This window comes from Sinohyriopsis cumingii, chromosome 11, assembly GCF_028554795.1.
Source record: "Sinohyriopsis cumingii isolate HCF-2022 chromosome 11, ASM2855479v2, whole genome shotgun sequence".
Lineage (NCBI taxonomy): Eukaryota > Metazoa > Mollusca > Bivalvia > Unionida > Unionidae > Sinohyriopsis > Sinohyriopsis cumingii.
In genome coordinates this window covers 89,861,264-89,880,830 of record NC_142971.1, presented here as the reverse complement: position 1 = coordinate 89,880,830, position 19,567 = coordinate 89,861,264, and the positions used below count along the sequence as shown (strand labels likewise).

The 19,567-nt window shown below is 42.8% G+C and overlaps 2 protein-coding genes across 4 annotated transcripts in view; one reads left to right on the top strand and one right to left on the bottom strand.

Moving 5' to 3' along the window:
- LOC149788954 (uncharacterized) overlaps positions 1 to 14,345 on the bottom strand; it is a 28,466-nt gene extending 14,121 nt beyond the window's left edge. The window contains exon 1 of the mRNA XM_089975810.1: positions 14,195 to 14,345. The gene's annotated coding sequence lies outside the window, so the exon portion shown is untranslated. The remainder of the gene's footprint in view (positions 1 to 14,194) is intronic.
- A 1,482-nt stretch (positions 14,346 to 15,827) lies between these two features.
- The window catches only part of LOC149788953 (isocitrate dehydrogenase [NAD] subunit gamma, mitochondrial-like), a 42,929-nt gene continuing 39,189 nt past the window's right edge, over positions 15,828 to 19,567 (top strand). For all 3 annotated transcript variants that reach the window (XM_089975106.1, XM_089975104.1, XM_089975105.1), the window contains exon 1: positions 15,828 to 15,930. In XM_089975106.1, the coding sequence (XP_089831232.1) occupies positions 15,835 to 15,930 (96 nt within the window). In that variant the 5' untranslated portion in view covers positions 15,828 to 15,834. The remainder of the gene's footprint in view (positions 15,931 to 19,567) is intronic.

Here is a 19,567-nt window from a genome sequence, read left to right as displayed (position 1 = left end):
TCACACTACTCTACCTACACACATTGGCAAATCGATCGTTATTTCTTTTCTAGAGTATTGGGGTAGCCCTGAAAAGGGCTGTTTTTTTTGTTTGCTATGGCATTCTTTTTTTTAGTTTCTAAGAATGCGATGTCCTCTGAGGATAGACTTTCTGGCGATAGGTCTGCTTCTTCGGAAAGAAAAGAACTCTTTGGTGTCGATACGGCAATCGACAAAGCCTCTGTCAGGTTCAGGTTGCTGCTGCTGCTGCTCTTGTTGTTGTTGTTGTTGCTGCTGTCTCTGAAGTCTGTACTTCTCTGTCCATTCTTCTTTTTCCCTGTTCATTTCTTCTCTGAAGAGCTCTTCTATCAGGTCTTCAGTGATTTTTAACATTCTCACATTCTCTATTTCTTCTGGCTTCGGTATCAGACTGTGTCTGACCCTATGCAAATTCACGTAGGCTTCGTTGAGTTTAGCTAGTTTGGAGCACATCTTCTTAGGAGGATGAGTCGACAATGGATGGTTAGACTGGAAACAACCCCGGTTCTTAAAGTCAAAGCGCGGACGTGAAGGAAAACATCCCCCACACGGTTTTCGAGCCGAAACGTTCAGTGAGTGTTCTGGGAGGGATAGTAAGAAATGAAAGAGCATCAATCCAACATTCTTATAGCTAAACAAAAGACAAAGGCATTTTTTTTTCAAAACACATTTTTTATTCAAAAATCACTTAACACTAAACAACAACTCTAACATTTTTAACAATAATCCAACAATATAACATCAAACAATTTTTTCAAAACACAACATTTTTTATTCAAAAATCACTTAACACTAAACAACAACAACTCTAACATTTTTTAACAATAATCCAACACTAAAAGTTTCTCCACTAGGTAAAGAGGGATAACAGTCTTCCATGGTTTCTAGTAATCTAGGATGACTTCTCTCAAACTGTTGATTTCTATGGTATTATCGAATTCTGCATACAGGATGACGTTCACCGTTTCATCAGGGTCTCGGTCTTTAAACTGAATTTCCACACGAATCTGGCCGGATTTTATAGGGTGGAAATGTCCCTCGTCGCTGCCTTGGTCTGGAGTGAAATCGAAAGCCCACAAAGCGTAGCCTCCTGCATAATCCTCGTACGTAATACCGTGACTGGTATTGGTTCCTAACTGTCCGGTGGCTTCGTACAGGGACAAGTACGATCTCAAGTAATTCTTCTTGGTAAAGTCAGGTTCGAAAGGTCGGGTACACAAGGTCTTGCCATCGCGACTGACTTCGATTTTGGACACGCCAAAGTGTTGAAAGTAGAAAGGATTTTTTTCGGCAGCTCCGTTGAAGGCTGTATTCTCGACGATACCAACGATCAAACGTTTGGGTAACTGTCCTTGGAACAGATGATCTTCGATCATGGATCGCTGTCCCTTGGGAATGGTGAAGGTTTTCACTTCCACGCGTCGTATGGGATACTTGGCAGTCGTTCTGCTCAACGTCTGACTGATGTCGTTTCCCACTTTAGGTAACACTTCCACACGGCGTACGTAGAGTCTGGCTTCTAGGATTTTGGTTTTGTAACCGTCACTATCAGCCATCAAATGGAAAGCGGCACTGCTACGATTCAGTCTCAGGCGGACATCCACCCCGTTCAGCAAATACTTTTCTTGCAACCACATGTCCAAATGCAAACGATCCATCAGTTCTAAACTTGTGTCGGCTCCCGTGATTCTCTTTCTTCGTTCTAGAAATCCATCATTGTTGTCTTTCTTTTCATCAGTTTCCAATATTTCAAACTTGGTAGGTTCGTCAGCTTCCCATACCACACAGGCATTGAGATGAGTGTTCTTGGCATCTATTCCGTACGTCAAGAGATTTTCCAGGTAGGCACGATAAGGGTAAGTATCCATGCTGCTGCTGACCAGTTTGTTATTCAAGTACAAGTCCACTCCACTGAACAAGGAATGCATGAAATTGTTGACGGGAGCTACTGCTTCATCGTCTATAGCACCTCCAGTCTTATCTAGAATTTTGACTTTCAGGTACAAGTAACTGCTATTCAGATCGATGTAATCTTCGGGCTGTCCTTTGATTTCAAACTCGATGGGAGCGGAATCGGTCAGTGAGGAGACGGGGTGAAATTCCACCCACTGGGATTCTTGCATCGTCATCATCGTGGGGGGCATGGCAAACAGATCCAGTTCCGTCTTGGAACAAGCGCAAGATTCTCGGTGCATCATTTTTTTGGTCTCTTTTCTCAATAATCGAAAACGTCTAAGTCTCGAACGGTTCTTCTTTTCTTGGCCTTTCTAGCTTGAAGTCTGGTGAAAGGGAGTTTTCTTCGTCGTCTCTTTCTGCCTTGTCCTTGCTGAATGCCTGACTCGGTAGCGTGCAGGGCATTTATAGGTGTTTCTCGGTGACCCAAAATGTCTTTGTCCGTTTGCAGCAAGACATTTTTGCCTGCCCTCATGAAGGCTTCTTTAGGGTTTTGTTTGTCGATGATGACATTTTGGAGAAATTCTTTGCCTTGCGTCAGTGCCGCATCTTTCAGGGCGTGCAATCCGCGTGTCACCATCGGTTTCAACACCGGGGCCACCGAACGAAAGGCCGATTTTAACATATCTCCTAAACCGTGTCCTCGCTGTCGAGCAACCCCTCGGTACACTGGATACATGACTTACGAATCGTGAGAAAACCGTTTTCGAAAATGGAGTTTCACCGTGACTTTTCCTTTGGTGAATGCAATATTTTGTCCCAAATCTCCTTTTATAGTAATGTTGACCGTGTCCAAATACGACTTACTGACAGGCAAATAGTGAGGATGTACAAATTAGCGGTGGACGTGGTAAGTGTTTCCACCTTCCTCGTCAGTGTTCGTGGCAGAATCCACTTTGAAAGGAATGACACGCAGTAACGGTACGGAGGTGTGTCCCACCACGTTATACTCCACCACATCGAAGTACACAAAGATCAAATTCAGTCCTTGGTTCAGTTCTACCGGGGCACGAAATAACTTGCTAAAAGACTCGTTGTCGTAAACGATGGGTAATTCGCTTTTCTTCATCATGCTCATTCTCAGGTTCATGTCTCCGCCCAACATGTCATACAATTCAGGACAAAATAAAATGGACAGGATTTTACTCCGTTCAAATTTCATCAAGAAGCGACGAGCTGTTTTGTGGTACTCCATGGTGACACTTTTGTTAACATGCTCCAAAGCTTTCAGAAACACGGCATTAAACCTGGAGGCTATGGTGCTGACCAAATGTTGACCACTAAAATAATAGCCTGGGGAAATGAACAAGTGATAGGTGGTGTACTTTTGTGTACGGGTTTTCTTGTCATATTTGACATTGCTATCCATCCACTGTTGCAATTGTTCGTCATGAACTTCCACATCAAAAAAATTTTGATTGGGAAGGACACTGAGGACTTGGGTCGGGTGAATCATTTCTACTAAAGCCACTTCCCAATGGGCTTCGTGATCTAAGGGGATGGCTTGAGGTAATTTGGCCGTGTAACAGCACAACGTGTTCTTGGGAAACACCTCCATGGAACTGTCACTGGGTAAGGTTAAGTAAAATTGGTTTTGGTGACTCATAATTCCAGAGTTCTGTTGCTGTCCGAGGGGTTAGTGGACGTCACAGGCGTGTCTCCGCCCAAAATGGGGTTCTGGTTGTGGTTGGAGTGGTGACTGGCACTGGCACTGGACACAAGGTTCCCGTGGTTCCCGTTCGAGGTGAATTTCAGAGAGGGATTAGGAAGCAGGTAACCGATGCAACTGCTCAATAAAATGGTCCACAATTGTTTGTCTCCTTGTTGCAAACTCAAATTGGCGATGGCTGCCCCGATGACACAATACACCACGAAGATTTGGCAGAAAAAGACGATTTGCGTTTTAGGCACACGTTCTCCACACCACACCCACAAGGGTTGTTTTTGTAAATCTTGCACAGAAGAACTGGGTGAAGGAGGAGTGGTCGACGTAGCTGCGTCTGCTGTGTGAAAGGGCATGATGGTCACTTCTTTTTATAGTCGATGACTTGCGAAGCGTCGATCCAAGAATCAAAACTGGGTGGATATCCTTTCCAACGTACTTTGACTTCTTTGACACGTCGTTTGCCCACTTTACGGGTTCTGCGTTCGAGAATGCTTTCGATGTCGTACACGTCGTCTTCTTTTTTGGTGACACGTTGTAGATCGGGCAAATAAAACGTTCCTTTGAGCACTTCTCCGTTCATGTCTTCCAATTTATAGACGGCAGGATGACGGCCATGCACTCGTCCAGTGACGCGAAACAATTCAGTCGTCCAGTTAGGTAAGTAACCTTTGTCGAAAGTGCGTTTGGTTTTGCCAATGCGCACCCAATCTCCTACGGCCAACATTCCACTTTTCTCGGGGACAGCCCTCGTCGGGGACGTACCAAACAGACGCTCAAACACCAGCACTTCGTTGTCGGGAGTCACGTCTTGCGGGGCACGTCCAATGCTTCGATGGTAAGATTGGTTGTACGCTTGCACCAGGTGCGGTAAGATGTCGATGTACTTCAGAGTGTGGTGATGCGTAAAATATTTCCACATGCGTTCTTTCAAAGTGCGTTGAAAACGTTCCACGATGCTGGCTTTGGTTTCGGGATTCTCGGTGGTAAAAAAATGAATGTCACGTTTCTTTAATTCTTTTTGGAAAGCTTGGTTCAGAAATTCGGTGCCTTTGTCCGTTTGCCATCGAAGAGGGTGACGACCGCTTTGTTTCAACACCCGTTGCAGGGCTCGCACTAACTCGCTGCTCGATTTGGAAGTCAAGGGCACGACCCAGGCAAATTTGGAAAAGACGTCGATGACACAAAACAAATATTTGTAGCCACGATTGTAGCTGGCCAAATGAGAGACATCGGCTAAATCGGCTTGCCATTGATGATCGATGCCTTCCACTCGGGTGCGACTTCTGGCAAACTTGCGTCGAATGGGTTTGTGTAAAGTGTAGGTAGCTTGTTCTTGTAACCATCGTTGCACTTGAGGTAAACGGAGACTTTTCAGTTGCGTTTTGGCAGCACGATACAATTTTAGAACTCCTGCGTAACCTGCAGGATGCGAGGGATCGTAGTAAATGCTGGCTAAGACTTTTTCCATTTTTTTGCGTTGGTTGGTGTGTTAATAAGACACCCACTCTTGGAGGATGCTACTCTTTTTCTCTTGGGGTATTTTCTTGGACTGCAATGATTTGCGTGTGCGGCCAGCAATAGGCGTCGAAGAGGAGAAGGATGTCTGAGCGGGGGATATCGGTTCTTGTTTCACTTCTGTCTTCACTTCAGTCTTCACTTTCTTTTTCTCTTGTGAGGAAGAAGGGGTGGCCATCATCTTTTTAATCCATCCAATTCTGGAGGTAGGTGGTGTTGTTAACTTGCGTACTTTTTCTGGTGGAGTTTGAAACCCTTCCTCTTCTTCTCCTTTTTCTGTCTTGGTCACGGGTACTGGTGGTACTGGTACTGGTACTCGTACTGGTGATGGTGCTGGACTTTTCATCAAGGTCTTAAAATCTTTCAGAGTGGGTAGAGCTGTTTCGTCTAAAGCTTTCTGGTGAAAGAGTTGCAGTCGTTGCAAGAGTTGACCGTACTTTTGCGATTTTTCTGTTTCGGACAAATCTTGGCGATCCATCAAGGACTGCAATTCGTGTTGTAACTGGGACATCTCGCTCAAATGGGGATTGGGAGGTAAATGCGGGGTGTGTTGTTCTTCCCACCGATGGTATTCCATCCATTGTTTGTAAGGCACTAAAGCTAGTTTTCGTCCTTCCATGGGGTTGTCAGGGGTCGATTCTGAGATCTTGGAACTTCCGAGGCCTTTTTATCTTGCTCCCACCAGTCCTCCCAACATGGTTCCCAAGACTCCTTTCAGTATGGGGCCTAACAAGAGAGGTAAAATACCTCCACGTTGCACTAACATCTTCTTTTTTGACGAATGGGAATTTTCTTTTGAACCATTTGGCGAAGAACGTGACGATGTTTGCCTAAGCATTGTTTCTGGTGTTTGGACAAAGGGATCGTGCCTTTCAAAACGTTCAAACAACATTCGTACAGGGTATCGATGACCTCTTTGGAGGCTGTTTGAATGAGTTTTTTTCGTAGGGGTGGAGAAGCTTTGGACAGGACAGATAACATGTCCCCATGTTTGGCTAAACGTGGTGGCAGTCCTTTCCTTTTCTTTCCTTGGGGTTTTCTGGAGGGTGACATCTTTGAGTCTTCAGGAGCACCAAAAAACACTGATACCCGACTTGGTCACAGGCCTTTTTTATACTGGAACGCGTCTCCACTGATTGTCTTTACGTCGTATCAGTTTGAGGACAGGCATGACACGTCGTGCAGGGGTACGTAACGGACTAAATCGAGCCAGTTCTTGCTTGGACAAATCCAGTAAACTTTGTAACATGCCCAATCTTTCTTGAACTTTGATTTTGGGAGAAGGTACTTTGTGAGCAGCAGCCACTGCCACTAAATTGGAATGTCCTGCCACTGGGGAAGTTCTTTTGGGGGTCATCAACGGAGAAGTTCTTGGTGTGATCAACGTCTCCAAGTACTCTTCAGTTCTGGGTGTCATTAACGGAGAAGTGGACAAACGTGAGGCTGCCGGAGACGCAGTCACCGCCGTGGCAGGTCGTCGTTTGCGAGTGTAAGGTTGCGTCCTGGCCGAAGTGCCTCTCTTGCGACTAGTTTTCTGTGGACTTTTCTTTTTCTGGGGGCTTCTTTTCTTTTTCCGGGGTGGTGGTGGTGGTGTCTGGTCAGAGGAGGATCCTGCCACTGGAGAAGTTCTCCTTGGGGACCTGGTCTTTTTCTTCTTGGGGTTTCGTTGGACTTTTGTCTTGGGTATAACTTTGGGGGCATTAGGATCCCATCTTAAGAGTGAGCGAATGATGACCCCTCCTAGAGTACCGCTCCCTCCAGGTTTCAAAATGATTTGTTTTTTGGTTTGAGTGTCGATGCGGGGATCGGCCAGTTGGACCAAAGCGACTTTGTTTCGATCGAAAAAGCGTTTGGTTTGATGAGGAATCTGAATGATTCCTTGGAGTAATTGACGTGCCGTCACCGTGAACCATCGTAAGACTTCTTTGAGACTAGCTTCTAAGACACGAGCTCGTGTTTGTGGATCTTTTTCTCGACTGATGCCATACAAGGCACGAATCAATTTGACGGGAAGATGCGGCTGAAGGGACGTCATGTTCGCACTGGAGTGAGACAGACGAAAAAGGGTCTGAGGTTTTTATAGATTTTTTTATGGGGAGTGAAATGAAGTCGAGGACGGAGACGTGTACAGGACAGGCCCTCCGTCTTGGCACCAGTGGTGAAACAAGTGGGTACGAAATCGCAAATCCTCGGGGGTCGTAGGTTTCAAATCGACGAGTAAATAGGCGTGTGGAGTTTGAGTGGCATCGTCGTACGCCTGAGTCAGCCAAGGCGTTCCTAACTGTTTGGCTAAGACTTGCACTTGCGATTTATCTCGAGGGCTTTTAAACAAGACCACGTAATGCGCATTGAGACTGATGGTGCGATGGGCTTTACTTTGTTGAAACAAATTTTGGGTGATGTAAACGACACTGGCATTACGGTGATGCCCTTTGCGCGTGAACCACAGTTTAATTTCTTCTTCGTCTTCTCCTAACATGTCGTCGAAAATGACCAAATGGGTTAGATGGGAGTCAGAGACGATGCCGTCGTCTTCTTTAGGAATGCCTTCCACAAACACAATGGAATCGCCTTGACTTTCTCGCAAGAGGCTGTACGCCGATTGCCACTCTTTGTAACACCACACGATTCGTTGAGGGGGTCGATCGATCAAATGATGTTTATGTTCGATCAAACGTTTGACGAATTCGGTTTTGCCTGAACCGCTAGGTCCAGCAATGAGCATGTTAAAGGGATGGCGAAGATACAAAGCCTCCCAACTGGCACGATCTAAGTGTTCGTCGATGACTTTGACAGCAGAGGAAGAGGGAGCAGAGACAGCAGAGGTAGCCATGGTGTGAGAAATGTCACTTGTGACACGAAAAAACAAACAAGACAAGAGTTTATATACTTTTTCAGAACACGTTTATTGAATGTTTCAAACATGAATACGAAAGACAAAAATGCATAAAAGCCAAAGGCTTAAGTACAAGAATAAAAGACACATGATAACCATTAACGTGGAATAAACACAAGTGTCTGTACAACATGTTTTGGGTAAAGTTCTAACCAGTTCTATAGTAGGGGTAAGGTCACACAAGTGTCCTCCCGAAAGGGTCTTTCAGGCCTGTCCACGACAGTCCTGTCCTGGGTGACGGGTTCTTCTGGCACCGTCACTAACACAGGTTGAAAAGTAACTTTTTTCCTTGAATAACTCTCGTGCATACTGGGCCACCTCTTGTGTCCAAGCCTCAAAACCCTGGTCTCGGTGATGTCCAACATTTGACTCCTAACCAATCTGGTTTCTTCTTCGTCAACGACATGGTAAGTTACTTCAATGAACAATGAACTATCGATCTTGCCTAGGGTTCCTTTTCATATACAGACCAATACCGACGTGACCGTACGGTAAGGTGAAGTGATTGGGAAGTCGCACTCGCTTCTGGTATACAATTTGATAGACTTTTTCCAAGGGTCGACTGACGATGTGGTGAGTGGGTAAACGTACAATCTTGTTCGGTTGATAGGTGGTCACTTTAAAGTTTCCATCCTCTCCCGATTGCAAGGCTTCTTTCAATACCCCAAAGTTGACCACTCGACTGGTACGATGATTCAGAGTCAGTCCTTTCACTTTGCACGTCGTGTGCACTTCTCCTTGTTTGTCACGGTATTCGTAGCCGTAATTTTTGGGACCACCACTGACGAAACTTAGAATCTTGTCGTCGGGATGCTCGTCTGTCCAGGCTCCTAAACGGTCTCCTTCGATGTCAGGGTGCTGTTGAATCGGGTGATGGATGTAAATGCAACTGTCCGTGTCAAAGTACAGGACGCGTTCTTCTAACAGTTCTAAAGCTTCGTACAATTTTAAGCGAGCATGAGCTGTCACGTAAGCCGCAATGATGACATTTCCAAAAGGGTCGTCTTGTACAAAGTCCAGATCTTCTTCGTAATTGACCAAGATCAAATCCTCTCGAACGACGTCCACGTGTTTCATGTATTTGGTTTTGTCGTGAATCATCTGGAAGTAGCGGGAAGGTTCTGTCAAATATTCCGTCTTGGGTAAACACGGTCGTTGTGCCATTTTACCCCACAAGCAATTTAACATCACTTTGGCAAACGATCGCCTGCCTTCGTTTTTTTCGATGTGGTCTAAAGAGATGCCTTCTTGTGCGTAGCATTTTTCTTTGAATTGTATTTGGTCTTCGGGAGTGTGACACCAGGAAGGATAGCCGCTGGCTTCTTGTTTCAGTTTCAAAAAGGCATCCACGTAGTCGGCGAAAATGCCTTTCTGAGTAGGGTCACCCTTGTGGTACTGTTGTGTCTTGGGAAAGTGGCAAATTTCGTACACTTCTAACAGTTGGTATCCCATGTCCAGAGCTTTGAACAATTCCACGCTGACCCAGGTTCCCGTCAAGGCACGTTCTTCCTGGCTGTGATGGCAAGGTTGGTCCTGGTTGCACGTTTCGGCACAAGTACGGCACAATGGAAACATCAGTTTGCCTTGACAATGGTGAGGTAAGACGGGATGGTATAGGTTCGTGGGAGGCAAAACTTTACACTTGATCAAGCCTTCGTATTGTCGAATGTTTTTCAGGTCGATGTGTTCCGTGAACAATTGCGGGTGCCCTACAGGAAAGCGACAATATTTGCACACGTAGGGATACAGCGAACACACGTCCAAGTATTTCATTTCTTCTCCTTTCTCTTCGTCGGCTTGGTACAGCAAACAGGTGGCATTGGTCCTTCCTCCGTACAAACTATCCCTCGGGTTCAGCGGGTCCATGAACTGGTAACTTTCCACAAGGCGTTTAAACTCGGGATCGGTTTTCAAACGGTGATCGTACTCGTGTTCCCACATTTCCACCACTTGGTATCCTTGCTGTTCTAACTTTAGTCGTCGCTGACAAGTGTCCTGGTACAAGTCTTCCATGGTTCGTTGCAAAAACTGATTTTTAGTGTCACGGTCAGGGTAACAGACGGGACATCCGTGAAATAAGCAACCGTTAAACTCGTACACGATCTTGGGGTTTTCTAAGTCCCAGCCATCTACCGAATACGTTCCGATGGTCTTTTCGCCTCCTTCGTTGCGGGCATGCTGAATCCATTTGTCTTCCTTGTCGCACAAGTAATGTAACCAACGTAGGGCTTTGACCGAGTATTGACGCTTGACATAGTGGGTCGTTTGAGGACTGATGACAGCCACGGTGTTTTCAGGCATGAATCGTTGGCGGTACACTAAGGAACACGCTTTGGCAATGGTGCAAGCTTCTTTCAAAGGATCGACCCCTCCGTGTTCCATGAACAGTTCTCGAAATTTTCCACAGCAACGCCGTAAAATGTCCACGTCGGAACGACAATACTTTAACATTTCTTCCTGAAAGTCGAAAGGGTCCGAGGCGTGAGCTTGGTGCCAAGCGTAGAAAGCTTCTCGTTGTTCGGTACGCATGTTGTCGGGGTCGTAATAGTGAGCCTCAGGCAAATGGGGTAGAACAGCATGTTGATTGGCTTCCGTATTGAAAAAGTGTGGAAAGTACCCTTTAGCCATTTCTGTCATTCCAAACGTTTTAGGCATTCGGCTCAAAGGCATGGCCAAGTAACTCATCGAATCTTTAAACTGTACTTGTCCCACTTGCATGAAAATGATTTTGGCTCCGTTCAAAATCACTTTAGGATGTTCGGTGCCATGTTCCGTATAGTACCTCAAAAGAAACTGTCCATCGTATCCGGAGAAATTGTGAGCCATCACCGTGGCATGACGATGACAATCTCCGTAACGTTCGATGTCCTCTTGGCTCCACGTCTTGTCGATGGGGTCTAAGATCCATTGGGCAAAATCGGCTAACGTGTTTGGTCCCCGATAGATTTTTTCACGTCCTCCAGGAATCTTGCTGCAGTGAGGGCAATGACTGAAGATAGGTTCTTGAATGCACTTCTCGCACGCTCGATGAGCCACGCAGAAATTAGGAATGTGAATGCCAGTCTCTTGCATGCATTCGAAATCGAAAAAGATGAAATTGCCTTTCTTCTTGTGACCGTCCTCTTTCTCTGGTGGGGGTTGGTATTTTTGCACGTAGCATTGGTGTTCCAAGTCCACGATGTGGTGACAAATGTGACATTTTTTCTTTCCTCGACATACGTGTGCCTTGGCATTGTTGGTACGTATGCCTTGTCTACACGTAGGGCACAATCTCAGGAGTTGACAAGCACATTTCTTCTGTGAACCTTGTGTTTTCAAATGTTGTTGGTAACAGGTAGGGCTGACAAACATGCGCAGACAAGTCGAACAAGGCACTGGTTCTTCGCTCAGACAGGGTGGAGAGGCCAAACATCCTGGGCATTTCCATCCACAATGCTTGTGTTGCTCTCGATTATTATAACCATAGTCACATTTCTCACAGTAATATCTGTATCCCAGGAATCCGGTGATACTGGTAATGGTATCGAAATGGTCATCGTGATGATAAACATGAATGTATTTTCCGTCCTTAAAGTCTTGGCCTCGAAACAACAGAGACCCGCGCATTTCTTGAGGGTGCACTTTCAAGGTGTAGCGTGGAGCTAGGGCATCTTGCAATTTTTGCATCTCAGGAATGCCACAGGGTGTGTCTTTGGACAGGCCAGCTTGTTGCAACAGGAGTTCTGCTTCATTTCGTTGTTTGGCTCGGTCGGATTGTTGAATAGTGTTCCAGGTTCTTTTCCATTCTACCGTGTCGTTCTTGTTGGCATAGGTTCGTCCCACCACGATGGCCCTGGCTAAACACATCTGGTCTTGAGGGTTGTTAATTCGGACGAGACTCTTTTTGGTGTTGCGAAGGTCGTCCACCAATAACATCTTTTTGCGTCCTGTCCCTTGAGGAGGAGAGACGTGGGCCATTTTCAGTGTGGCTTTACCATCGGTGATGTCAAACTGGTCATTAGATTGTTGTACGTGTTGTATCTTGTCCATGACTTTGGAAGGGGTCAGTTCTGCGGGTCTGCTAAACTCGATCCAAACAGGGGATTTCAAACCGTCGTGATCTATGGATAGTGTCAAGCGATCGTCTTCTTTGGGTTGACATTGTCGCTTGAGTGCAGTGAGCAAAGAATCCCACATCTCGGTGATAAACCCTTCTGCTTTCTCCAAGGGTACGTCGGACTTGAAATCTTTAAACTTCACCGTGTAGGTGTAAGCCGTGGTTCTAAATTTTCTAGAGGAGCGCTTTTCCGTCTCTCGAATGGAATAGTACTTTTCAGGGTTGACTAAGGGTGGTGAACTTGGTTTAGAGGGTTCGTATTCTGGTTCACTCATGTCCTCTTCAAAATCACTGGCGTGAATTTGTGCCAAGATTTCAGCCCTGGTACGAGGCGATAGATCACGTTTCTGCCTCTTACTTTCTTCTTCTTCTTTCTTCTCGAATGAATGGGATCGTTTCATCTTGAGTGCAAAACGTCAAATGACTCAAGTTTAAACACCATAGACTAATTTATAGTCTTGGCAAACCAGCGTATATAAAAAGGGTGTGTGTCTTGTCCTTTCACTATTCATTTCACTCTCAAGCTGAGCACAACGATGGAAGAGACTACCCAGATGGAACGTTTCATCAGAGCTTTGCGAGGGGTCATTAGAAAATTCTCTTCAGACCAGCCGACAGACTACTCTCCTTCCTTTCGAGATAAAAGTCAAGATACTTGCTATATCTGTCAGAAGAAAGGGCATTGGTCTTCAGAGTGTCCAGACCGTCAAAAAAGAATAAAAACAGGGGCTAAAAAAGACAAAAGTCAAGATACCTGTTATTATTGTAAAGAAAAAGGACATTGGTCTCCAGATTGCCCAAAAAAGAAACAAGAGGAGTCAGAAGAAAAGAAGGATTCTTCAAAAGAAGAGAGGGATTCTTCGGAAGAAGAGAGGGATTCTTCAGAGGAAGAAGAGGAAGAAAGAAGACAATTCTATTTAAAAGAGGCAAAGAAACAGGAGAAGAAATGAAGAAAATGAGGAAAAAACGGTGAAGAAATTCAAAAAACAGAGAGACTAAATAATGAAAAAGAAGAAGTGTACAAACTTTTTAAAGTGTTCTGTGGTGAATTGTGAATTGGATTGTAAAAAAATGGATAAAAGAATACATGAATGATATAAGGTAAGTGTCTTTGAGTTTTTGATTTTAAAATAAGAAGCTACACTCACGCACTCATACACAGACACGTACTATAAGGGTAAAATGGGTGGGTTTATTTTTGAGTTATTGGCAAATTGAAATTGTATTTCTTTTCGAGAAATGTGGCTGGCCCTGAAAAGGGCCTTTTTCTTTATGGTGTAGGAGTGAGTTTAACCAATCAACTTTAACTGCCTTAAGCCTTTGCCACGGCCAAGGCCTACTTCTGATGATTGGGTTGAAATCACTAAGGGTGGTACGACAGGCTTAGTCACAGGGTTGGCGTGTTTAGCTCGGGAAGGTCGTATTCTCTTCGGTCGTGATAAAGAAGTCTGATACATTTGTTTCAGACTTCTTAACTCCGCTAAAATGTCCAACAGTACCGTAGCCTTTTGATTTTCACCCTCTTGTTTCTTTGCTGCTACTTCTTCTTGCTGTTGTTGCTGTTGTTTTTTTCTTACCTCTTCTTGTTGCTGTTGCTGTTGCTGTAGGAGAAAAGCTTGTTCCGCTTCCTTTTGTCGTTGCATAAATTTCTCCAATTCTTCTTTCTGTCTCTGTCTAAAATTCTCCACTTGTGGTAATGAAGAAGGTAACGAAGGTTCCGGAACAAATTCTTGCGAGGTAAGAAAATCCACAAAATCCCAATGTACCTCTTCTGAAAGTAAGTCCGGGTTCCCTTGGGCAGTCTCCCCTGCTGGTGCACCCCAATGGATCGTTTTCTGAGTTTCCGTCATGTTGAATCACTGTCGCATAGATTGACTGCACACAAGCGCTAGCGAATCTATATAGACCAACTGACGTCACAGACTACTCTCTTCGGATTGGATGCGGGCTGACTGAATTTTGTAACGCGTGTTTGGATTGGTGAATGAACTCAATCCGTTTCAATCCTGCCTCTACCTATAAATAAGCGCAGTTCAGTGCATTGATTCACCTGTTCTCGTCGCTTCAAGATGTGGACCGATGTGCAATCTTCTACGCTTGTGTCTTCCATGATGTTCCGGACGGACATACCCATGTATGTCCGATCCAAGTGGGCCGTTGTCCACAGGACAAACACCAGCCTGTGGATACGTAGGATCTACGTAGAAAGACAAGGATGCCTGAAAAGAGTGCTGATTTACGGACCAACAGTGAGACGCAGCCTAAGGACAAGAAGAAGACCAATGCGGTACTATTTATGTTAATGAATACATTAACATAAACCCAAAGGCCCTTTTCAGGGCCAGCCATATTTCTCGAAAAGAGATAGCCTTTCCATTGCCTACCCCTTTTTTTAAATTTAAATTTAAATTGAAATTTAAAAAAAACTTTTTAAAAAAAAAAAAAAAATCCCAAAAGCCCAAACTCTATTCCCTATGTTAATTTCCCTTGTCCCTAGACAGACCCAAACTCTGTGTTAAATTCCCATTGTCCCTAGAGTTGCCCACGATTTTTCTCCATGTTAAATTTCCCTTGACGCTAGAGTTGCCCAAGGGGTCTTGTAATGCTAATTCCCATTGACGGTAAAGTGGCCCACTTAACTACTACTGTCGATAAGGTCATTTACTTCATTGAAACAATGCATAGATTAAACTTAAAATTAAGTGCCCTATAGAATGAAAATAAAAATAAAGCTGGAAGTTCCCTTGCTTTTATCGAAAGACAGAATAGTGAATCTGAACTGTGATCATGCATTTTGCTATCAAATAGAAATGCATTCTTTTTTTTTTACAAACAGACAATATTTACATTTTTTTTTTAAAGTGTGTCGTATCATATCCCTATGATTGTCATCTTGAAAGAGTATTTCCGGACAATGATTTTCGGGATAAAATACCAGTTACAAATTAAAATTTGATAGCATGTGTTTTATGCCAGAACTTTTATGTACAAATGCTTTTCACAACAACAGGTGTTTGTGCCATTGTTCTGAGTTCCAGTCAACACGTATATGTTATGGTTAGTAGATATAGACGCTGGTCAGTACGTGTCTGCCTTAGTAAGCAATGGTATTTGTTACTAAATATAGTTTTAACATTACCTTTTCCTCATATCTATAAATTTGGAAGAATTGTAACCTAATGTTAATTTTCCCTTTTTCCCACAAGTACCACTTAAGCTTAATTCCCATTATCTTGATTTACAGACTATGGTTATATGTTAATTTTCCGTTTTACAGTAATATCGCCCCGCCCCCCCCCCCACCATACAATCGTCCTGTGTAGCATATTCCAATCTCTCTCTCTCTCTCTCTCTCTCTCTCTCTCTCTCTCTCCTCTTAAAACATTGTTTCATATATCGTTTATTTTTAAGTTTGTATATTTTTCAGGAAAAATATTTTCACTGTCAAACTGGATATTTATCACTGACAATACTGAATAACTATTTAGTGGCCGAATATTAATATTCATCAGTTTACTGTGTTGGTTTTTTAAGATTATTTTACCTTTTTTCCCCTCCATATTTGAGTATATAACGGAATGAAGCATCAATCTTTTGATACGAAGTCAAGAGTCTAGACAAATCATTGAGAATTTTAAAATTGGACGACTTCAAGACTCTGTACTCTTTGTTTCCAAGGTCAATGTCAAAATGGCTGCTTCCTTAGGACGTACTTGTCAAGGTCTGCGTCCATTTATTTCCAAACTGTCGCAACACTTCTTAGAAAATCAAAATAAAATTTTGACAGTAAGTACATCTATATATGAGAGATATAAGTATTAACAAGTTAGCGTTTAGATTTTAAAGGAGTACAAGAAAATAAACCACAAAATGGTGAATCCTAATTCCGAGGATTTTTACCGACGTGAGACGCCTGATATCTGCTTTGTCCAGATCACTAGAGGGTAGCTAGATGACCTTTAGATATTTAATATTGTAGATCAAAATATTGACTGATTTTTTCATACAATTCTTTATCCGCAGTCGTTAAACGTTTTAATAGAATTAACCAAATGTGGTAAGCAAGATCAGTCTACTTCGATATAAAACCAAACCCAAGTATGGTAACACTGAACTTGCAGATTTAAACATAATCACGTGAAGACAAAAGGCCGTGTACCTTTAAAACAAGAAACTGTAAGATAGTTGACGGAGGAAGGTATAGAACTTGAGGATTTTTGGCCTTAAGGCTTAAACCTGCTGTAAAGAAATTAGGTATAAAGTTTAATAAAAAATGTTAATGTAACGTATTGGTATACTCCAAAGCTGTTTTATCGTGGGCTCTTGGCCTATATTATTGCAGCAAACTGTATTTTCAGATTAATTTTGTACACATACCATCTAGTGCATGTTTAGAGATGTAAAGCTGTAGCCAGTAAGGATACAATTATGTTGCGAACTATACCATATAAATCATTTTCAGATACAATTTTTAGATGGCCAAACCTATCCCATAGCTGCATCCGGTATGGTCATGCGCATTTGATGTAGGGCAACTCGAGTGACCTACACTTCTTACATGAATAGAACATTTGTCATTACAGATTTTCGCAGATCTTAGTAAACAGTATATGCCAGCCCACAAGTATAAGAGTTGAACTGTATGTTTTCATCAAGTATTTTTTAACAATAAATGAGTATCTGTTGCTTTATGTTATTGCATCGTGATGATCATCTTAACTCGGCCTCCCCCCCTTATGACTGTTTGGTAATGAATAATCCGAAAATAAGCAAGTTAACTTGTCTAATTAGCAGCAAACAATGAACACAAAAGGCGGCACATCATATATTAAGCAGATGCCTCGTAGAGTTGCCATTTAGTTGATAGTTAAACGGGAATGAATGTGAATCTTGAAACTGCTTATGCAGGGCTCGAAATTAGCGGTAGTCCACTAGCCCGAGGCCAGCAGATTTCCTGTCGAACTAGTAACTTTCATAATGTTAATAGTAAGTTTCAGTTATCAATAGTCAGTGTTTGTTTATGCCATTCCTGGGGCCCAGAGTGGCCAAGTGGTCTAAAGCGCTCCCTGTTACGGATCACTGCCATCCCACCTCTGTCTGCGTGGGTTCTATTCTCGGATTCAGCCAATGCGGGTATCTGAGAAAGGTTGACAGTAGCTTCTCGTGGGTCGGTGGTTCTTTCTGGGGGTTTTCCCGGGTTCTTCCTCCACCATTAATTCTGGCCGCCATGCATAGCCTATCATGTGCTGCAAAATGGCGTTAAACCCTACGACAACAACAACTACGCCATTCCCTAATAAAGACTTGACTTAGCAGATGTTCTGTCGAATCAAAGCAGTGGTCATTGTAAACACAGTCATAAAATATTAGCTTGAGAAGATGAAGTAAATTTCTGCCTCGGAAAGGTGCGTTTCTATAACAAGACTCCATCCGATTTTGTGCATTTCACTTAACAGCACAAATTATGGTCCCGTCATTAACAACGGGAATTTGGTAATTGATCCTAATTAATCTGATAATGAACTAAATGACAAAATGTCGTGGTATCACACTTTATTTACTCAACCACAGTAACAAACTACAAAGTGGTATACCACACAAAAGAACACGGCAAAAACTATTTAAAGAAATTAGTTTGCACGTTTTTTTGTTTAAGTTGTTTTTGGGGGTTCGCTACCCAAATGCTCCAACAGTCACAAACAGGAAACTACATATTTTACATTTCCGTCAAAATAATTATAAGAATTAGATCAGTTTATTATGATTACATTATTGACACATCCATTCCGTACAACTACTTTTTATATGATGATAAGAATAATTTTTATTTTTTTCCCTTATAAGAATGAACAAATAATTGAATACACGTGGAGATATCCAAGCAGAATGCCGCACATTTGTTGGGAATTAAAATCTCTGAGCATGGGCATCTAAGATTTTAAAATTTTCCGCCTTATTATTAATTTCAACAATTCATTGAGGTTTGAATAATTAGGAACAATTACCAAACTTACGACTTATGATACCGTAATTGGAGCTGTTAAATACAATGCGCTGAGTGTCAGATGGTTTCATTTGATGGGAAACTAACACTATCTTCTGATGCTCATATTTTATAACAGTGTTTACATTAGCCACTCCTTTGATCATGCAGAACATCTGCTGAAGTTAAGTCTTTGTTAGGGAGAGGCCATTTAATTATGGGAGGGGGCAAAGACACGTGTTTTGAAACGTGTTTCTTGCTCTGACTTTCTTATATAAAGGACACTATGCCATTCCTTTTCTTGCTTTAAATAATTCGTGTCATCTATACTTAACATCTTGTATTTCAAACAAGGCACAATTCCCTCCTTATAAGACAGGCAAAATGTCGCATTTGATAGAAAGTGTTCAGCCACCAGAAAAAAGCAAAAGTTGAATGAGAATGATGAGGAATAATTCTTATGATAGGGAAAAGCATAATGGAAAATTTCAGAAAAAATGGACAAAAGACAGGGAATGGCTAAATTATGATGAGGAAAGGAACGTTATGTGGTGTAACTGGTGTATGCAGTTCACAAAAACAAACACACAGAAAACATCCAGTTTTGTTGCCGGTTGTTCAAAGTTTAAAATTGAATCAGTAAACATACATGAAAGCTATGTGGCATTGTTTTGTGAACAGGACTAGTAAAGATTTGGCAGGACTAGTAAATTTCTCAATATACTAGTCCTTCTGGCTACAAAGAAATTTGTGTTAAGTTCGAGCCCTGTTATGATACATTGGATTGGCTAAGCAATTTACTCTCTTTCTCTCTCTCCTTAGTTTGCTAACTCCTTGAACAAATATGGATAATAATGGTGAGTTAACTCATCCTGCTCTACATTTGCAATGGCCAGTTGCTACAGTACTATCAGCTATGTATTACTCGTGTGGCTTCTTGGATTGGGCTTGGAATCTGATTATGTTGGTATTAATAATGCTGTGTTTACCTGTATGCATCTATCTGGTATGAAATTAATTATATGCAACAAAGAGATTTGTAGGTCATCATGTTTTCGTGAGTATATAGTCTTGAAGAGTCATCTAAATACACATAAATTTGTACATATTGTAATTCTGGTCACATAGGAAAATTGTCCACCCATCCCTTTCCTTTCAGAAATGGATCGTCCAGCTTTGTAAGTTCTATCCAGGACCGCGGGCAGGGTAGGACACATTTCGGGAGACCAGAGCAGTCAGGGTGTCCACCATTGTTTCAATTTGCGATTCATTTGGGCCTACTGGATAATTTTTCCTAGGGCCCACAAATCCTGTCCACTGCCCTGTTCCTCTCAGATACTTTTTGTGCTCATATCTACTTTTCTGTTTTAGGCAGATTACTGAACTATTCACTCATGATTTTTAAACATATTATTTCTGTGAAGGGTGTACAGACATCAA